Source organism: Oncorhynchus mykiss, chromosome 10 (genome assembly GCF_057628025.1).
Source record: "Oncorhynchus mykiss isolate SJ-2025 chromosome 10, ASM5762802v1, whole genome shotgun sequence".
Taxonomy (NCBI): Eukaryota; Metazoa; Chordata; class Actinopteri; order Salmoniformes; family Salmonidae; genus Oncorhynchus; species Oncorhynchus mykiss.
The window spans coordinates 47333621-47353996 of NC_143031.1; the positions used below are offsets into that span (position 1 = coordinate 47333621).

Sequence of the window (20376 nt, forward strand, 5' to 3'; positions counted from 1 at the left end):
AGGAATGTCTGCCTTGGTTCCTTATTTTCACCACCAGACAACCTCTAAGCTGCACGGCCATCTGGGAGCAGCATTTCCTAGCTCCGTAACCAAAACCCAGAGTCCTCAACAAGGGACCAAAACAAGGGAGTGTATCACATTACAATAAATAATAACCTTGGGGTCAAACAGGGTGTTGACTGAGCTATTGCGTATGAATGAGATGCAGCTCTTCATATTTACAGGACTGTCAGTGACATACTTCATCGATAGCTGACCCCCATCAGATGCTCATGTTAGGCTTGCCGTTATGAATTCCCCCTGTTAACTGAGGTTACCACTCAAACACACTTCTCCTCCAACTCCACCCCCACCCCCAACTGTCCCAGGGGGCATATTAATCACAAGCCCTAAATACGGCCCCCTTCCCTCTCTGGTTGCTTCGATGCACAGACATTAGACTTCTGTCTCAATCATTATCCACAGCCTGACACCTCTCTGGAAGACACCATACAGCACCTTGTTATAAAGGATGTGTCCACTACCTCTCACCGTGTGTGTGTGTGTGTGTGTGTGTGCGTGCGTGCGTACGTACGTACGTATGTGTGCAGTTTACTATACTTGTGAATACCAAAAGTCCTCACAATGATAGTAAACCAACAAATATTCAGAGAAGTTAGGACATTTGCATTTCCTCACTTGTAAAAAGGCATAGGCATAGGTTTTAGGTTTATAATTAGGGCGAGGGTTAGAATTAGGGTTAGGAGTTAAGGTTAGGGTTAGGGTAAGGATTAGAGTTGTGTTAGGGGTTAAGGAGTAGTATAGCAAGACATGTTTCAGTTGATATCTGAAATGTATGTCGTTCACATTTTTTGTATGTTAAATATAAAATATGACCATAAGTACAGTAGAACCCATCTCTGGGCTGCAGTCAGGAAGTCAGTATGCTGGCCAGACTCTGGCTGTGTCTGTGGTGTAGCCAGGGGCTCAGGTGGTGGCTGCCCTAATGAGGCCGAGCTGCTGGCTGCTGTCCTCAATCCAATGTGACGGCATCATCACAACCTCATCACAGAGTCTCTGTGATGGCCTCCGTGTACTGAGGTCTGGCTTAGACGGACTGTGCCAGTACAGCAGGAACACATTCACAACGCTCAGAGATGAGGTGGCATAGAATATACTGCATACATTGTGCCCTCAGCCCACACACACAACCCGAAGAGAAGAAGGGGTGAGGATACAGAGCTGCATGAGATGAAGACAAATTTGATCTGACGCGAAAGAGAATAGGGATGTGTCATGAAAGAGAGTGTGACTGAGAGAGGTGGAGGTGGCAGGGGAGGCTATCTCTGTGTACACGGCTTTGGGTCCCATGGTGTAGTGCTCTGTGGAGCACAGAAATAGAGCCAGGCACACCAGTGGGATATTGTCCCTTTTAATTACACAGCATTCTCAAAAGTCTCCGAGCAACTTCCTCACGCAGTTCACTGCTCTACCTGCAGGGTGTGTGTGTGTGTGTGTGTGTGTGTGTGTGTGTGTGTGTGTGTGTGTGTGTGTGTGAGATAGAAGCAGAGATAGAGATAGAAATAGAGAAAGAAAGAAAGAGAGAGAGGAGGAGGAGGATGGGGAGCGGGTGTATAACCTGTCTTATTGTGAATCTTTCAACCTGCTCAGTGAGCCATGTGGTTGCAGTTGTAAACTCTCTGACAATACTTTATTACCTTGTCAGTCTATTAAAGCGGCTTCTACACAAGAGGAGATATAGGGAAATGGAGAGAGAGAGAGAGGAGATATAGGGAAATGGAGAGAGAGAGAGAGAGAGAGAGAGAGAGAGAGAGAGAGAGAGAGAGGGGAGCAACTGAGGGGAGGTGGACTTAGAGGAGGCAGGGAAAATAAATTGCCCACGCTGAAGGTCTATATCGGTCCGCTAATACAGGACTAGTAAAGGCCCTGTGCACTACTTTTGTGAAAAATATTAAACTAAATGTATTCGAGTGTTTACCGGCATTTGTAAATTCAGTCTGATAATTATCTGTACAAAACAGTTAATCTGATAATACTTGTGGAATATAAAAATGCTTGATGCATGTTCCAGTTTCTTGAAATGTAGCGTATCTCTATGTGAAAACTGAAATGGTCTATTCAGTCCTTTTTAGTAGACACTTTTATCTAGAGGAACTTACTGAGTGAGTGCACACATTTTCATACTGGTCCCCAGTGGGAATCAATCCCCCAACCCTAGCATTGCAAGCTCCATGCTCTACCAACTGAGCCACATCATCACTTCACATCATCACAAACCACTTGATGTCTCAATGTACTCAGTTACTGTATTGTGCATTGTTTTTCTTCATGGTGATAGAAAGTCTGCAGGTACAAACCTGTCATGTACATTTACAAATACAGTCATGTACATTTACATTAAGTGGTTTGTAAGGATGGTAAATTAATACTGCACTACAAAAAGTGGTTGTTTTCCATGTTATTTGATCAAGAAAAATATTTAATTTGATGTGGATGTTTTGTGTCTTTTCCCATAACGTTGCGCATTTTGATGTAAATGTTTGAGGACAGGATTTAGTTATTTCTGGATTCCATTCTAATGACAAGAAAGGGACAGGGCAACAACTCTTACAATTCCAACTATTGAATCCTGCAAGAAACTGTTCTTAATGACACAACTACCTTTTTTTTGCCAAAGCCGGAGACACTGACACATTTTTTTTGCCTGTGCTACAGGGGTCTATATTGGTCAGCTAATACTAGTAAAGGCCCAGTGCACTACTTTTGTCAAAACATACATTTTTCTATATATTTTTTTTATTATTATTTTCAGCGCCCCTACTTCCCTCGGTTATGGTTGCAGATATAAATATTACAAATAGAGCTTACATTCCTTATTCTACATGTCAGAGATGCATGTTTGTTCCACCTAGCATATTTATGTCTGAATGTTCCAAAACCATGCGTCCTGCTAAAAGCGCTTAAGGTCTTCCAGAGGAGGCTTCTAGGGAGAATCATGTCGCTGTAGCATGCCACAAACCCAAGACTGTGCTCCACATAGCAAACTACAGATTAGCAGCATCAAACACAGTGTTATCAAAGCAACATTCTGTTCAGAAAGCAACAACGGCAAAGATGCTTTGCGTCGTGTTTAAACATGAAATGCATTAGGATCTTGCTTTCAACCTGTCAGCCATGTTTGTGAAGGGCCAATTCATATGTGAAGTTCAGAGGGCACAGCATGAGCAGACACAACAGGGGTGCATTCAGTAAGACAAAACTGTGTGTTCAACATTTAATTAAACGGAAACGGTACTGTACTGAACGACCAGTTGATGAATGTTGTGATTATGGTGGCCCAGAGGGACTCGTGTGCTGCACGAGTTTTGCAATTTCAAATGGTCACACCCATATCGATCAGGCCACATCTTACCAACACATCAAACGGGAGTAAACGGACCTCAAAGGTTGTGGAAGAACTGTGTGCACCGTTTAGGGGAAACGTGTCGTTTAAATCGTCACGCAACGTAGCAAATTGAACGCACAAAAAATGTACCTTGATTGGATTTTAAACTCACTGTCCTCAATGCAAGAGCCAATCAATGTGCCAGGTTCTGGCACAGGTACGGGCACATTGATTGTACCTTGAATTGAGGACAGTAAGTATTTAGAGGGGGAATTGGGATTTTGTGATTGCTTGCTTTCTCTCATTTTATCACAAGGGTACACAGTCTAGCTGTCTTTCAAAGCAGCATTCTGTAAACGTTAAATGTGTTCTGTGGTAAATGCTGCCACCCCCTGAATAAATTCTGAACTGCATTGTAGTTGATTTCCATCTTATTATTTAGGTAGCCTACTCTTAAAATACTTCCAGCAAATGTCTAAAACTGTTTTACATTGTTAAAAATAAAAACGATGTAAAGAATCCCTTCAGATAAAATGCAGAAAAGCTAGAGCTAAATTGTGATTGGTCAAAACGCTGTCCAATCACAACTTGTGTTTTCATGACGTACCAATCATGGTATGAAAAATGGCGGCCTTGTGTAGTGAGTTTGGTGATTTAGTTCAAATAAAAAAACAACTGATATCTGTAATATCGCTTTGTAAAGAAAGAGGACTTGTACATAGCGTGAAATGGTAAGTAAGCGCTCTTCGTTACGTTATTATGATCACTGTTCCTTTCAGTATACAATAGCTAGATTTGGTGATCTCACAGTTGTTAGCCAGCTAGCCAAAATGATTCAACATTCTCGTTAATGTTATCGCTTGTCTCGTCATAATTCATCGGAACGGTGCTGTCTGAATGTGGACAGCCAGAGCTGTAAATTATATGGCTGTGAAAACGTACCTCAATCCAGGGAAGGAATATGTTTTTCTACTCCTAATCATCTTGAAATTATGAAAGGTGAATCGAGAATATTGAAGTACTGCCAGTTTTTAATTAAACTGCCGTTTTCGTAAGCATACTAGGCTAGTTAATGCTAAGCAACCCAGCGGATTTAACAACACTTCTGGAACCTACTCACTCCGACACTACGCGTCACATTCTCATTGAATCCAATGGGCTGTTCTAGCATTAGCTACCCTAGCATGCTGGTGAAAACGGCAGTTTAATTCAAAACTAACCGTATTTTAGTCTTCTCAATGAACTTTTAATCATTTAGGGATGATTATGATGAGTATAACGACATTCCATCCCTGGATTGAGTTGCGTTTTTTTCCCCAGCCATATACCACTCCGGGCTCTGACTGTCCACATTCCGGTATAGCACCATTCCGACTAAAAAAAAGAGAAGGGGAAATAGTCTGATCCTTTTTTCATGATAGCTTGCAAGTTTAGTCAAATCAGTTTTTTTTTCAGAGTCAAACGAAGCCTTTATGTTTTCTGAATACAGTAGGTAACACATAGAATGAACCACGTCAGTGATACCACCGATGTTTGTGTGACTATTTCAGGGCATCAGAGTTGGCATTTTCCCTGGACCCCCTGCCCAAGAATGAACTACCCCCACCCACATTTTTTACTGAGGTTTGTGTCCAGTAATGGCTAGTTCACGATAATATTGTCCTCAAATGCATGAACAAGCTGCTGATCTTTTTGAATTGATAGCCTTTGAATTGAAGGTCATTTGAATGTTTGTTACTGTCTCTCTTTACTCTGTCTGACCTCCTGGTTGTAGGAGGATGCTCAGGACCTGGATGCTCTCGGCCTGGCCAAGTCCTACTTTGACCTGAAAGAGTATGACCGAGCTGCCTACTTCCTTCGGGGCTGCTGCAGTCAGAAAGCATACTTCCTGTACATGTACTCCCGCTATCTGGTGAGATGAGGTTTCAGCATTCACAGTAACATCGTCTCTAGACATCTACTTTAAAAAAATGAGAATAGAGATTTTTGCCTGAATCCTTGCAACTCCTCCATGATGGCCATCCTGTGTGTAGCCTGTCAATTCTGACAGGCTCTTATTTTTCCTTTGTTTTCCAGTCTGGGGAAAAGAAAAAAGACGATGAGACAGTGGACAGCCTGGGTGAGGAGCTAAGCTTTCTCTGCCGCCTCAATCAAAGCTTTGTCTCTAGACAGAGTTCAATGTCTTGATTGGTTCTATTTGTTTTGGTCTGTGATTGCCTTGCAGGGCCTCTGGAAAAAGGTCAGGTGCGGAACGAGGCTCTGCGGGAGCTGAGGGTGGAGCTGAGTAAGAAACACAGTGCTGGAGAGCTGGATGGATTCGCTCTGTACCTGTAAGCCCCTCCCACAATATCACACGCGCCCACTCAGTGGACTTGGACATGCCTAGTGACGCTTTAACCTCTTAAAACTGTAATGTCTTTGCGCGCGTGTGTGTTTACAGGTATGGGGTGGTGCTGCGGAAGCTGGATCTGCTGAAGGAGGCAGTGGATGTGTTTGTGGAGGCGACCCATGCCTTACCTCTACACTGGGGAGCGTGGCTGGAGCTCTGTAACCTCGTCACCAACATTGAAATGGTAGCGCACACATACTCACAACTTGAACAGATTCTCTTTTGTACCCAACTACAGTAGTTCCCAGATCTACTAGACTACAAAACATGTCCATGGGCTTCTATGGAATATTCCACTGATATACTTGTGCCTCCTCTCCATTTCGTCAGCTGAAGTCCCTGTCTCTGCCAGACTGTTGGATCAGAGACTTCTTCGTGGCCCACATGTACACAGAGCTGCAGATGATCAAAGAGGCGCTGCAGAAATACCAGAGCCTGATAGAGGCAGGTTTCTCCAAGAGCACGTATATCATGTCACAGATCGCTGTGGCCTACCACAACATCCGCGGTGGGTTTATTTCACGCTTTGCTTTATCAATTTAAATGAGCACTATGAACAAACTTATTATTAACCTTCTCAAGCAGTTCCCGACGCATTTGATCCATCTTCAAGTCTGTGCTTTTCTTTTGTCATTTAGATATTGACCAGGCTCTGGCTCTGTTCAATGAGTTGCGGGAGCAGGATCCCTTTCGTGTTGAGAACATGGACACATTCTCCAACCTGCTCTATGTCAGGGTGAGACCCCACTGCTGCACCACAGTAATGCCTGTCTCCATCTGGAAGTCTCTCTGTCTTTTTATTAACCTGTGTCTGTTGTTTCCACAGAGCATGAAGCCAGAGCTCAGCTACCTGGCCCACAACCTGGTGGAGATAGACAAGTACAGGGTAGAGACCTGCTGTGTCATCGGTAAGGGACCCGTCACCACACAGCGGACCGAAAGCCACACCTCAACTCCAGACATGAACCCATATCAAAACTCTTACTACGTTCAGTGCAAGACCCAGACCAAACAATGAGACTGAAACGAGACCTTCCAACAGTCTTAAGAGTGCAAGTGTTGTCTCTAAAGGGCGCTCAAGTGTTGTCTGTCCTGTGTGTAGGGAACTACTACAGCCTGCGTTCGCAGCACGAAAAGGCAGCCCTGTACTTCCAGAGGGCTCTGAAGCTGAACCCTCGCTGCCTGGGGGCCTGGACTCTGATGGGCCACGAGTACATGGAGATGAAGAACACCTCCGCTGCCATCCAGGCCTACAGGTCAGACTGACACTCCACTATGGCCCACTGCCACCCAGGCCTACAGGTCAGACTGACAGTCCATTATGGCCCACTGCCACCCAGGCCTACAGGTCAGACTGACACTCCACTATGGCCCACTGCCACCCAGGCCTACAGGTCAGCCTGACACTCCACTATGGCCCGCTGCCACCCAGGCCTACAGGTCAGACTGACAGTCCACTATGGCATGGCTCATCCTATGGGTACCGGGGGAGTTGATCCCCATGGGGTTTTTAATAGTTCTGTGTATGTTTTTCTTTGTTCAGGCACGCTATAGAAGTGAACAAGCGAGACTACCGTGCCTGGTATGGCCTGGGACAGACTTATGAGATCCTCAAGATGCCCTTCTACTGCCTGTACTACTATCGAAAGGCCCACCAGCTCAGGTGTGCATTTGTGTAAAAAAAAACAAAACAAGGGAGAGGGTTTTTCTTGTTGGTGCTTTTTATCATGTAGTTAAGTGTATTGCCAAATGGTCACATACTGTAGTGTGAATGACTTGTCACCGTGGTCCTCAGGCCCAATGACTCTCGTATGCTGGTTGCTCTGGGAGAGAGCTACGAGAAACTCTCACAGCACGTCGAGGCCAAGAAGGTTAGCAACAGCACCATCTCCGTCACTAGTTTTCCTTTTCCTGTATATTTCAATGTTCTCTTTTTGTCATTCCTGTACGTTGTCATTTAAGTTCTATTCTTCCTTTTTGGCCAGTGTTACTGGAGGGCGTACTCTGTGGGGGACGTGGAGAGGATGGCCCTACTGAAGCTGGCAAAGTAAGGAGATTTTGGCGTGTACTTGTGTGTACCCGCTTAATGATGTGTTTTTGAGACTTGGTGCCGGGATTCAATCCAGTTGTGCTCGTTTTTTTTTTTTTGTTGACAGACTTCACGAGCAGCTTAACGAATCTGACGACGCGGCCCAGTGTTATATCATATACATCCAAGACATCTTCTCCTGTGGGGTGAGCAACCTAACTGTCCTCTGTGTGCATATACAGTCAGGTCCATAATTGCTAACACCCTTGATAAAGGTGAGGGAAAAAAGACTGTATAAATGCCTAATTTTATGCATGTTTTTTTCCCTGAAATTATATAATTTTATAGTAATACAAATGCTCAGAGAAAGAGAATTATAAAACAAATCTCAAAGATGGGGTAACGTTTTGGAGTTTATTTTGTGTAGCTCTACACATGTTTGCCATGGTCGTAGAGAATATGTTGCAGTTTTAAAGCAGGTATATTCTACTATGCCAACTCACAACAGTAAATTGAGACCCCCCCCCCCATAATTATTTTTTTTTGGATTCGAGGGCTCTAAGGCCACAAGTTTACCATCCCTGCTATAGCACACTCTCCTTGCAAAGATAACAACACTGCGCCTTTTTCTAAAATGGAAAGAAGGTATACCCAAATGCGCTTCAGCCCAGCTTAAACGAAAAGATGGGCTGTTGTAGTACAATAGATGCTCAAATGCCCATGTGGGCTTGTTTACATTGGTCAGCCGAAACGCGCGCACAAATGAGCAATAGCTGAAGACAACCTCTATCCGCACCAAAATATGGACCACGTCTCAGCCTCAACTTTGAAATTCTGGTGAAATGAGGAAGTTGTTTCAGAGAGGCACTTTGGATCGACTGCTTAGATTGGGTCGAGCCAAAGTTGTCTGAATGAACAGCTCTCTTTCTCATCTTTTTTTTGTAATGACTTTGTTTATTTCTCTTTTTTTTTTTTTTGCTATTCAAGTGGAATGGATGTGTAGGAATCTTGAATGATGGTCATTACTCTTGCTTGAATAACCTGTGTAGTTGCTACTAGCGACTGTGTTGACATGAGTGGGACAGTCCCCTGCGAGGGTATGTACTGTAGGTGCTTCCTTTTTTTTATTTTCTTTGTTCTCCCGGATGGTCACCAAGGTTAAATGTCCTTGGGTAAGGAATATATTTTGGGATTTCCTTTTTCTAAAATGTTTTATGAGATTGGAGAACACATTGGGAGGGATCTTAGACCATTCCTCCGTACAGAATCTTTCCAGATCCTTGATATCCTTTGTCTGTTTTACAGACTGCCCTCTTTGATTCAAACCACAGGTTTTCAATGGGCTTCAAGGCCAGAGACTGAGATGGCCATTGCAAAATGTCGATTTTTGAATAGTGCTTGGGGTTGTCTTGCTGGAAGATCCACTTGCGTTTTTGTCTAAAATGTCCTGATACTTTGGTAGAGTTCATGTTGACCTTAACAATGCCACCTTTTTAGAGATTACTTGTTTAATAAAATCTTCCTCTGAGCAATTGTATTAGTATAAAATCAATCATGTTTTGCTCATCTTTATCAAGGGTGCCAATAATTGACCTGACTGTATATAGGTATGTTTTGACCATCAAGTCAGTCTCTATGGCAAGGCCCCCCCCCCCTGTGTTTGCACAGTTGGAGTTGGTGTGAAAGAGGTTTTGTGCCAACAGGAGCAGCTGGAGCATGCGGAGGTGAGCACGGCCCTGCGTTACCTGGGCCAGTACTACTTCAAAAACAAGCTCTATGACGAGGCGTCACTCTGTGCACAACGCTGCTGTGACTACAACGACGTAAGCGCTCCCTCTACAACCTCTCTTCAAATTGAACCGGCAGTGTTCGTTACCTGTAACGTATTTTAGTTTTGATATAATTAGATACACGCATACTGCTTGCCCTGTATAGGTAAAGTGTCAGTCTTTTCTGAGGTACGGTGCGTTCTTCCACCAGGCTCGTGAGGAAGGCAAGGCTCTGCTCCGACAGATCTCCCAGGTCAGAGACCAGACGGAGTCCTCAACCACAGACCTGTTTGGGCCGCTCTCCTCCAACAACACTCCCATCAGGAGGGTGTCCCCCCTCGACTTGTCCTCCTTCACCCCCTGAGACGACACCTCTATCCCACTGGCTAGCAAAAAGCCCCGCTTCACTTTGACTCAATGGGGACAACCTCATCTCTGCATTGTCATTGAAGAGATTGTTTGTAAATGACTACCCCTTTTATCTCTCGAAATAAATGTACATATTATCTGTGTAAGTTTACGTAGTGAAGTGCAGGAGTTGCCACTTTTGAATATGAAAATGCAATGAACTAACGGTCTGAAGTGTCAGTGGAAACGGCATGGAGAATAAATTCATTTCTTTCCAAGATTGGTGCAGTAATAACTAGATTATATCCCCAACAAAATCATTTGTTGACTGAGGAACAAAGACGAGCTGTATTAAGACTTTAAATGGACAAAATGAGGACGCAAGACATGTGAGAATGTGATTTAAAATTGATTGTGTAACATGCAATTGAGTAGGAACTAATGTGCAAAAAGACCAAGTTGTATGCAATCAGTCATACAACTAGAAGCTCCAATGTTATCCTGCATTTTGACAAACATTGCTCATTTATTCAGACTGTAAATGTGTTTAATACTCAAACAAGATAGTTGAAGTCCTCTACAACCTCTTCGGGGAGCCCCAGCTGTTCCATGTATATGATCTATACCTGATTCCACTTGTCAACTAATCATTGAGACACTTGAAGCAGGTGTGCTAGTTCAGGATTGAACTGTCTAGGGGTCCACAAGGAGAGTTGAAGCTCTACAAAAACACATTCTATAGGAAGACACCTTTGTGTGTGTATATACAGTAACATTTGGAATAAAGTGACATATTTGAAACGTGCCATTACAAGTAAACAAAACAGTACACATTTAAAATTTGGTTTGCATAATGGTATAAGAATATAAATACAGACTCCTGATTTTCAGCTCTCAAGTTAGCACTTTGTGACCCTGTACCTGCCAGAGGGGCAGGGACTAGAGGGAGGAGTCAGGTGGGAGCGCAGAACCCGTGAGTAGCGTGTGGTTTGATCCTCACGGCGTCCCTGTTTGTTTCGTGACGGGGTGCGTTGTGGGAAAAGGGAGAGGAAGAAGGGTTTTTTCTCTGGGGGCTGGTTCTCCGCGTTGCCTGCTGCTGCCCCTGCCCCACAGCCCCTCTTCTTACATGAGCCGGGCGTAGCAGAGGGGGGCATCTGCATCTGGGCCAGGCACTCTGCCTTCCTCCTCAGGTCAGCCTTGACCAGCAGCAGGCCGTTCTGCAGCTCCACCAAGGTCTGGTCCTGAGGGGAGGGACAGGAGGGGACGGACAGGAGTGGACAGGGTTAGAGAGGATGGCGGGACGGGTGAGTGGAAGGAGAAACGCCACCTGGTGCAGTTGTTAAGTCTTTAGTTTAGTGTTAAACCTGACAGTGGGTTGAGTAACAGGTAGTAAGAGGAAAGAAGAAGGGGAGAAACAATGAAAAGGTATTGGTCTAGGGAAGTGTCCACAGATTGAAACATCTCTTCACACTGGGAAATCATAGAACTGGTAGGGGAAACTAATAAACAATATATTTTTCAGAGTAACAGAAACGTCCGATGCAAAGACACACAAACTAGCAGCAGCCCCGCCCAACCCTAGTTCCCTACCTCAATGCCGAGCAACAAAGTCCAACCCTGGTTCGAGGGAGAATTCTATGCTTTGACGTGTACCTGTTTGGCCAGTGTGCCGTCTGCAGCTGCGAGCGCATGGCGCAGCCTCTCCCCGTCTGTGTTGCGGCAGCATGCCCTCTCTCCAGACTGCAGGTTCAAACCCAGCTTCTGCAGGTCCAGACGCAACCGACGCAGGTTCTGCAGGAGAAGCACAAACATGTTCCAACCCCAGTAACCGGTTATAGTGTTTCGTGCAGAATGTCAGAGGGGAACGTGTGAGAAGACCAGGCCTCTGGGCTGGAGTGCTGACCTTTTGGCCCTCAACCAGCTTGCGGTTGGCAGTGTTGGTCAGGGCGTCTGAGGGCTCTGGTGGTGTGCACTGCCCCTGGATACGCCTCAGCTCTGGGAGACAAAAAGAGATTACTAGTTAGAAAGATCCAACTCCAATCAACACGTCAACGGTTTAGACTTCCCTCTTGTTCCCACACTCCTTATCCTGTCCCTTTCTTCTAACCTTGTTTTTTCTCCAACAGCTCGGCGCGACACTGGTCCAGCTCAGCCCTCACTCTGCTCAACTCTCCTGTGGTTGTGGAGGCCAGGCGCTGGGAGCGACGGGGGGCGGGCCCCTCCGAGACTCCTCCCAGGGCCATGGGTGGGAATAGGGGAAGGGGGGCTGGCTCTGCTAGGGCTACCCCTCCCTTCTCCAAGGCAGCAGTCAGAGCCACTATCTGTTCATCACGCTCCTGGGATGGGTGGGAATGTGGAGAGAAAAAAAAAAAATCAACCTTCCGTAGCATGAGAATGCCACCATTTTAAAACCAACTGAAATAGCTGATAACGCATCACCGAAAGACTGTCCTATCCCGCTCACCTCGATTTCCTGGTTGTAGTATCTCCGGAGGCTTTTCTGCAGGTTGTTGATCTTGTCCTCAAACCTCTCCTCCAACAGAGCCCTCTCTGTCTCCAGGGTCTGGCTGAAGTCCTTCTCCATACCACAGATCACCTCCATCATCTCAGAGAACACCTGCTCCCTGATCGTGGCCTCCAGCACCTCCTTCTCCTCCCGCTGCCGCTGCACCTCCCTCTTCAGTACCTCGATGGCCCGCAGCAGAGCCTGAACACAGCACAGACGTAGCTCAACCAGTGTGCATGACTGAGTCACAGGTCTTCACATGCCTACCAGTTGACCATTTCTTCACAAGGGGGGGGGGGGGGGGGAAGAGAGGACATACATCTGAATCGAACATGGTGATGTCCCCCTCTTCACCATCACTGTCCTCGTCTTCCTCCATCAGAGTGCTGTCATTGGAGTGAGGCTGGGGCTCCCGCAGCAGGGACAGGATGTAGGCCACCCGGGTCTTAGTGGACGGCCCATGGACCAGCTGAGAGAGGAGACAGACCACACCGACGTAGATCAAAACAATCCGCGTTTTATATTGAAAGTGTTTTTTTATTTTTTCTTCGAGAGTGTGCGTGCACCTAGAGTTTTTCCTTCACACATTCGGCAGGAAATCGTTTTCATCAGTTGAAAGAAGTGCAACGCTATTTGACTAGCAGCCACACAAGTAAATTAGATTACAATGAAAATGCAAGGTATTTTTTTGCAAAACAACATGCATGGCCATTATTTCTAATGCTTATCACAGTAAGAATGTAGCCAGCTAAATTTCCACATTTTTGATTGAAGTTAATCTTGCATTTTAACTTGCTACTGTAGAAAAACTACACTGGAGGAAGGTACCGGAGAAATGTAGCCTACACATCAGTCAGAGCCCTGTCTGGTGATCCAATGACAAGAACAAAGATATTTTATCCAAGAGGAGAGATGCAACTGAAGCACAAAAATCAGTCCTTTTCCATTCATGATTTGGAGCAACCAGATTGAAGCCGAGCAGAATTGTAGATCTGCGTTTAAGAGGCATTGTAGATCTGCGTTTACAAAACGCAGCAAGATATTTTTTCTGCGTTTTACCTTTCCTGCATGAAAAATGCTCAATTCTGCATTAACGACCCCTGCAAACGTCACAACTACACCCACTGACCGGCGCTCTCTGATGCCAGGGCTGTGTAACTGCAAAGTAAGGCATGGTGAGATGGGTTTGTACCTGTGTGGCGATGGCAGAGAACTTGAGGGCCTGGAGGGTCTCGTCGTAGGTCGAAGCACAGGGGTTGATGTTGACCACCATACTGGACCGCCCGCGGCCGCAGAAGAAGCCCTGAAGCACTCGGGTCAGTTTACAGTCTCTGAACGGTACCACCTGAGGGGCTCGTGGCCTGTAGGGACAGGAGAATGGGTTCAACAGGAGACCACCTGGACAGCACATTTTATACTAGAGGTCGGACGATTTCAAGTTCTCATAACATTTGGAAATCTGTATTTTTGGATGCCGATTTGCCCGTTTTTTTTTACAGCTTTATTTAACTCAGCAATTCAGTTAAGAACACGTTCTTATTTTCAATGACGGCCTAGGAACGGTGGGTTAACTGCCTTGTTCAGGGGCAGAACGACAGATTTTTACCTTGTCAGCTCGGGATTCAATCTTGCAACCTTACAGTTAACTAGTACAACGCTCTAACCACCTGATTACATTGCACTCCACGAGGAGCCTGCCTGTTACGCGAATGCAGTAAGCCATGGTAAGTTGCTAGCTAGCATTAAACTTATCTTATAAAAAAAACAATCAATCAATCATAATCACTAGTGAACTACACATGGTTGATGATATTACTAGTTTATCTAGCGTGTCCTGCTTTGAATATAATCGATGTGGTGCGTATTCGCAAAAAAGGTCTTGCTCCAACGTGTACCTAACCATAAACACCAATGCCTTCAAATCAACCTGCATATTTTGCTATAAGAAATCCAGGTTAGCAGGCAATATTAACCAGGTGAAATTGTGTCACTTCTCTTGCGTTCATTGCACGCAGAGTCAGGGTATATGCAACAGTTTGGGCCGCCTGCCCCTCTGGCAGAATTTTAAGTAATTATGACATAACATTGACGGTTGTGCAATGTAACAGGAATATTTAGACCACCCATTAGATAAAATACAGAACAGTTCCGTATTTCACTGAAAGAATAAACTTCTTGTATTCGACATGATAGTTTCCGGATTCCATATTAATGACGTACGGCCTGTATTTCTGGGTGTTATTATGTTATAACTAAGTCTATGATTTGATATAGCAGTCTGACTGAGCGATGGTAGGTACCAGCAGGCTCGTAAGCATTCATTCAAACCACTTTCGTACGTTTGACAGCAGCTCTTCGCAATGCTTCAAGCATTGAGCTGTTTATGACGTCAAGCCTATCAACTCCCGAGATTAGGCTGATGTAACCGATGTGAAATGGCTAGCTAGTTAGCGGGGTGTGCGCTAATAGTGTTTCAAACATCACTCGCTCTGAGACTTGCAGAGCAAGGGGAACAACCACTCCATGGGTAACGCTGCTTCGAGGGTGGCCGTTGTCGACGTGTTCCTGGTTTGAGCACAGGTAGGGGCGAGGAGAGGGACGGAAGCTATACTGGTACACTGGCAATACTAAAGTGCCTATAAAGAACATCCAACAGTCAAAGGTTAATGAAATACAAATGGTATAGAGAGAAATAGTCCTATAATAACTACAACCTAAAACTTATTTCATGGGAATATTGAAGACTCATGTTAAAAGGAACCACCAGCTTTCATATGTTCTCATGTTCTGAGCAAGGAACTTAAACAAAAGCTTTCGGGGGCTAGGGTCAGTCTTATATCTGGTGTAATTATCCTGTCTTATCCAGTGTCCTGTGTGAATGTAAGTATACTCCCTCTAATCTAATTCTCTCCAGGGGGGCTGTCAGGCCCGAGGATCATGCCTCAGGACGACCTGGCCTGATGACTCCTTGCTGTCCCAAGTCAACTTGGTTGTGCTGCTGCTCCAGTTTCAACTGTTCTGCCTGCGGCTATGGAATCCTGACCTGTTCACCAGACGTGCTACCTTGTCCCAGACCTGCTGTTTTCAACTAACTCTACCGCACCTGCTGTTGTTTCAACATCTGAATGCCTTGCTATGAAAAGCCAAGTGACATTTACTCCTGATGTACTGACCCGTTGCAACCTGGGGCGGCAGGGTAGCCTAGTGGTTAGAAGGTTGCAAGTTCAAACCCGGAGCTGACAAGGTACAAATCTGTCGTTCTGCCCCTGAACAGGCAGTTAACCCACTGTTCCTAGGCCGTCATTGAAAATAAGAATTTGTTCTTAACTGACTTGCCTAGTTAAATAAAAGGTTAAAAAAATAAAAATAAAAAAAATAAAAAAAACTGATTATTATTTGACCCTGCTGTTCATCTATGAACGTTTGAATATCTTGGAGAACAACCTGGCCTTACTGTTATAATCTCCACCCGGCCAGAAGAGCACTGGCCACTCCTCAGAGCCTGGTTCCTCTCTGGGTTTCTTCCCAGGTTCCTACCTTTTTAGGAAGTTTTTCCCTAGCCACTGTGCTTCTACATCGGCATTGCTTGCCGTTTGGGGTTTTAGGCTGGGTTTCTGTACAAGCACTTAGTGACATCTGCTGATGTCAAAAGGGCTTTCTAAATGTCATTTGATTGATGCATTTGATGAATTCCTGTTGTTCTGGCATAGAGTGTGTGTAGCCTACTTGTTGTTCTGGTTGTGCCTCAGAGCAGCGATACAGCGACCCAGGGTGTGGAGGGAGGTGTTGATGTTGTTGGCCTCCTTCATCCGCTCCCCGTTGCGCTGCTCTTTACAACGCTCTGAGCCAGCCAGGTCACAGACAGACAGCCTAGTGGGACAGAATCACTATTACTAATGCCAGGCCATGGACACTCAGGATAAGACAGTGGGCCGGAGAATGAGAAGCCTGGATGGGACGTACTCGCTGACGCGTGTGGCCTGGCCCCGGTCAGCCTCTGGGTGGACGTGCAGGATCCGGGTGGAGAAGATGCTGTGGCTGCGGCTGGAGTTGTGGTTGAGGTGAGTGCTGGCAAAGCTCTGGTTCCTCCGGCCAGCCCTGAGCACTCTCCAAGCCTCCTCTGCACTGCGGACCTGCACCCAGGTGAGGTCTGCAAAACAAACAGCAGCAAAACGGTCAGTAATGTGAGCAAACTACAACGAAAATGTCTCCAGGATGATCTGCATAATATGAATCACGATTAGAAACCATTCTCTTTGTGAATATAAGTGTGTGTGTGTTACCTTTCACGTAAGGGTTCCCTTGCTTGTCGTCACTCAGCCGCAGAGTGGCCCTCTTCTTGGGCTGCAGGGAGGGCGGAGTCTCCAGCAGGTCGTACAGGAATTCGTTGTAGATCTCGTAGAAGGCTACCCACACAGAGAACTGCACTCCCTCCTCCAGGTCCTCCCCTCCACTGTGGGACAGGCTGTCGGGCTCCAGCAACACACTGTCTGAGTCTGCCGGGAGCGAGAGACAAGGGCATGTTGAGCAGTGGATAGGAAACCACCAGGATTATACAAAAAAGGAAAACACATATTTCCAATGACTATATAATAATAATAATAATAATAATAATAATAATAATAAGCAGCTTTGTAAAGCTGTGTACATAGGCTTAACTCTAGACTCTGCTTTAGGGCCCACTGGGCGTCAGAGACCCGAGCAATGTGACATCCAGAACATTACCTTCTAGCTGGGTGGCGATGTGGCTGGTTATGGAGAGTCCACCAATGCCGCTGTCCCAGGTACTGGTGCCGTCACGCATCCGAGAAGTCATGCCACCCTCCTGTGATAGAAAATGCACGTGTCACAACATGACTTGCAGCAACCTGGCTGTAAAATAACCACTCATCTAATGCGCCCACACTTCACTTCCTGACCCGTTCTCCCCTCACCTCTTTGAGCAGAGAGTCTCTGCGGATCTCCTCAGCCCGGACCTCACCGGCATCCAGCTGGCGTACCTCCTGGTAGAGGGCAGGCTTGAGGTCCATGGCCCCGTAGAGGCGGCCCTGCAGCTTCCTGAACACAGACACCAGGGCTCTGGGAAGGAGGCCTGCCTCTCGACCCACTCCTACAGGGGGAAAGGTCACGTCAGCGCTCGGTGAGATCTCCACTGTTAATATGGTCATTTACTTACCAAACAGATAAACACACTGCAGTAGAAACGCTTGCCTCTGTGGTTACATCAACAATCCAATCTCACCCTGAACGGTGTAGGTCTTGCCAGAGTTGGTGACGCCGTATGTGTAGAGGAGACGGCTCTCGCCACGAAGCACGTCTCTCACCATCTCCTTCATTGTGCTCTCATAGAAGTCCTGTTGTGTGGTCTCCGGGCCAAAGATCTGCAGAGGTACATATGAAAAGATGCCAGTGAAGTATTATGTGTAAAGTCTTTCATCTCTCAGGTTGGATATGAACAAGAATCGGTTACCCGCGAGAAGCTGAATTTGTGCACGCTCTGGGCGACTCCCCTCTCTGCACACTTCATGTTCTGGGAGTCTTTGGGGGCTTTGAGCATCAGGCTCTCTTCGTTTTGCACACACACACAGCCCTGAAATGAGAGGAAGGAAAATGACACGTCTTGACGTGGAGAATGTCATAATGAGCGAGACGCAATGATTAAGTGCAGATCGTACCTGTTCCTCTCCTCTTTCCTTCTCTCCCTCAGTCAGAGGGCGGATACGCAGAAACACCCTCACTCTGTCAGTGCTCCCCTCGTCACCGTTGCCTTGTCTGGCCACTCCAGGCTTCCCCAACGTTTTCTAAATATCGGACAGATATGTGCGACAGTACTGTACTTCTGCGATGAGCAATGGAGTCGTATGTATCGCTGAACATTTTCATACTATAGGCCTATCACAGATCCCCTTTTGTGTAAATCAGCTACACACTTAGAAAGTATCAATAGAACGTGGTGTTTGAGGTGCAAAATGTTTGTGAATTAATAAATGTCAAGGAGAAAAAGAAAAAAAACGACAGACAGGATTGATAGGTCAGACAGACGGTCAGAATGGCTCTGCGCATTTCTGAGAAAATGGTCACTAAGCAAATGGTTCGTAACTTTTGACCAGAGGATTAAGGATTACAGTGTTTGTGTGTTATAAAGTTCTTATTGTGAAAAGATGGCCTCTCTCGTTGCTGTGTGACAAGTTGTTGGAGGGCATCACGCCCAATACATAACTGTCCAGCATCTACCCTAAAGCCTTTTGCAAAGAAAAGGGACACAGTCTGGGAAAACTCAAACACTCACAAAGAGTCTCCAACTTATAAAACAGCGGTAGCAGAAGAGTCAGTGACAAAAGCGTTCACCAAAAACAGGCACTCATCACAATGCTGTGTTACTTTCGCTGATGTACCGGTAAGGCCTGTAATAAAGGAACCTTTGGTATCTTTTGAGCACAGTGTTATTACTTCAGTTAAGGCCTCCCACCTCTCTGATGGATGGACGATGTTCTAGCCCCGGGGAGATGATGGAGAGCTCAGGCAGAGTGACCCCGTTCAGTCGGCCTCCGATGTCAGCTGCCGTGGACTCAAACACAGCCATGCCATCTTCCTCGTTAGACAGGACTCCACACGGAGATGCCAGAGATAATGCCATAACAACCTGTTGGGTGACTGAATTAAGATTCTGGGATCACAGAGCTGTCAAGGGTAAGTGAAATCTACATCAACAGGTTTACCAGGTTTACTTAGTTAGTTGGTGCAAAGGGTCCACTTTCATATATACACACACAAGGCAATCTGTTAGAAAGGGACCTTACATACATTGAGGGCCAAAAGTAAAGTTTGCAGGTCTGCAAAAGACAAGACCTGTGTTTATTCTAGAGGTATGTTATCCCAGTTTGTTTTCCGAGCTCAAAAGTGGTTTAATGTCCAACCTCATCTGTTGCGTAGAGCCAGTTAACGTTATTGTTATGCCTCAATCCGAAATGGAATGACGGCATTGTTACTTTTAGACATAAAAGTAGCTACAGGACTGTTGCTGCAGCACTGAAAACGCAGCCAAGATTTTTGAACACACATAAAAGCAATCCATTGGCTGTCTGTTATTGGCAGGTACACGCAAGCAGACGCGCTGGTTTGTTGAGCTAGCTAACATTAAATAGTTACCGTCAGGTAGTTCATCGTTTCTTAATAATAATTAAACTACTTAGCTATGTGTTGAGGCTTCTTTTTTTTCATTCTTCATTTGTCTAGCTGGCGGATTAGCAAAACCAAGCTATCCTAGTAGTTGCTACCGTAGACAGTTACTGTTAACGTTAGTTAGCAAAGCCAAGGTCCTTCGCTTCAGGCTTCTTTATCAAGTCAAATCTGAATTATTTACCTCGCCAGTCAAGGGGGTGTACCGGTTTGAGTGGCGTCTGTGAGTTATCCTAGTAATTGCCCCAAAAAATCGAACTTTTGAAACCGAAACAATTTACTCGATCTAGCCATGAAAAGTCCACCTGGCAATGTCCCCTTGTTAGCCTTAGCGCACAGCCACTTCCCCCAACGCGACTACTGATTCAACCAATTCAAACATCGCGCTTCATGTGCACAACCAATCACAGGAAAAAGGTTACACGGATGCTGACCAATACGAAGTTCGTGGCTACAGACAATAGTGTTCTATTGGTCCACTAAAATGACTAAAGAATGCGAATTTAGAAAGTGTTTATTTTATCACTTGAATGTTTTTGTTATTTGTGGGTTATTTTATATATACAAATGTTCCAAATACTGTCTGTTATTTAGGAAAATGCCATTTGCATGAACCCTTGTCCTGGATTTTTTTTTTATTAATCCGGACCGGTTGTAGTCCAAGACTATGACTAGATTTTGTCTGGTCAGGGTGAAAAACTAGCCCTATCAAATCTAAGGGGAACTGCTGAAAGAGGGAAAGGGTGATTTTGTGGTTAGAGAGCAATAACA

At 45.5% G+C, this 20376-nt stretch overlaps 2 protein-coding genes across 6 annotated transcripts; one reads left to right on the plus strand and one right to left on the minus strand.

Moving 5' to 3' along the window:
• The first annotated feature begins 3899 nt into the window (after positions 1–3899).
• LOC110534113 (cell division cycle protein 23 homolog) lies at positions 3900–10203 on the plus strand. 2 transcript variants are annotated; one of them, XM_090186885.1, is made up of 16 exons: positions 3900–4116; positions 4936–5008; positions 5160–5297; positions 5462–5504; positions 5610–5715; positions 5826–5958; positions 6105–6282; positions 6413–6510; positions 6601–6682; positions 6877–7030; positions 7318–7437; positions 7570–7645; positions 7760–7821; positions 7931–8009; positions 9513–9626; positions 9784–10203. In XM_090186885.1, exons 1-16 carry the CDS (start codon positions 4010–4012, stop codon positions 9934–9936), a joined length of 1716 nt encoding a protein of 571 aa, XP_090043011.1. In that variant the 5' UTR covers positions 3900–4009; the 3' UTR covers positions 9937–10203. The 2 variants fall into 2 exon arrangements, with proteins under 2 accessions (XP_090043011.1, XP_021474463.1); XM_021618788.3 differs by having other exon boundaries at positions 3902–4116; positions 9507–9626.
• A 104-nt stretch (positions 10204–10307) lies between these two features.
• LOC110534112 (kinesin-like protein KIF20A) lies at positions 10308–19964 on the minus strand. 4 transcript variants are annotated; one of them, XM_021618786.3, is made up of 17 exons: positions 19790–19964; positions 18896–19069; positions 18102–18227; positions 17897–18016; positions 17669–17807; positions 17361–17536; positions 17152–17251; positions 16710–16922; positions 16390–16576; positions 16153–16296; positions 13619–13787; positions 12746–12895; positions 12385–12627; positions 12028–12256; positions 11824–11915; positions 11574–11711; positions 10308–11161 (listed from the first exon to the last, which is right to left on the minus strand). In XM_021618786.3, the coding sequence occupies exons 2-17, from the start codon at positions 19061–19063 to the stop codon at positions 10820–10822; spliced, it is 2736 nt and encodes a 911-aa protein (XP_021474461.3). In that variant the 5' UTR covers positions 19064–19069; positions 19790–19964; the 3' UTR covers positions 10308–10819. The 4 variants fall into 4 exon arrangements, with proteins under 4 accessions (XP_021474461.3, XP_090043010.1, XP_021474460.3 ...); XM_090186884.1 differs by having other exon boundaries at positions 10308–11284; XM_021618785.3 differs by having other exon boundaries at positions 18896–19080.
• Between the last annotated feature and the right edge of the window lie 412 nt (positions 19965–20376).

Excerpts from the sequence above, each read along its gene's own strand:
- LOC110534113 (XM_021618788.3), top strand. The coding sequence starts at position 4,010 with ATGGCGGCCTTGTGTAGTGAGTTTGGTGATTTAGTTCAAATAAAAAAA. Across the intron at positions 4,117-4,935 it reads CTTGTACATAGCGTGAAATG|GGCATCAGAGTTGGCATTTT; the intron begins GTAAGTAAGCGC and ends TGACTATTTCAG. Across the intron at positions 5,009-5,159 it reads CACCCACATTTTTTACTGAG|GAGGATGCTCAGGACCTGGA; the intron begins GTTTGTGTCCAG and ends TCCTGGTTGTAG.
- LOC110534112 (XM_021618786.3), bottom strand. The coding sequence starts at position 19,063 with ATGGCATTATCTCTGGCATCTCCGTGTGGAGTCCTGTCTAACGAGGAA. Across the intron at positions 16,577-16,709 it reads AGGGAACCCTTACGTGAAAG|ACCTCACCTGGGTGCAGGTC; the intron begins GTAACACACACA and ends TTTGTTTTGCAG. Across the intron at positions 12,628-12,745 it reads TCACCATGTTCGATTCAGAT|GCTCTGCTGCGGGCCATCGA; the intron begins GTATGTCCTCTC and ends TGCTGTGTTCAG.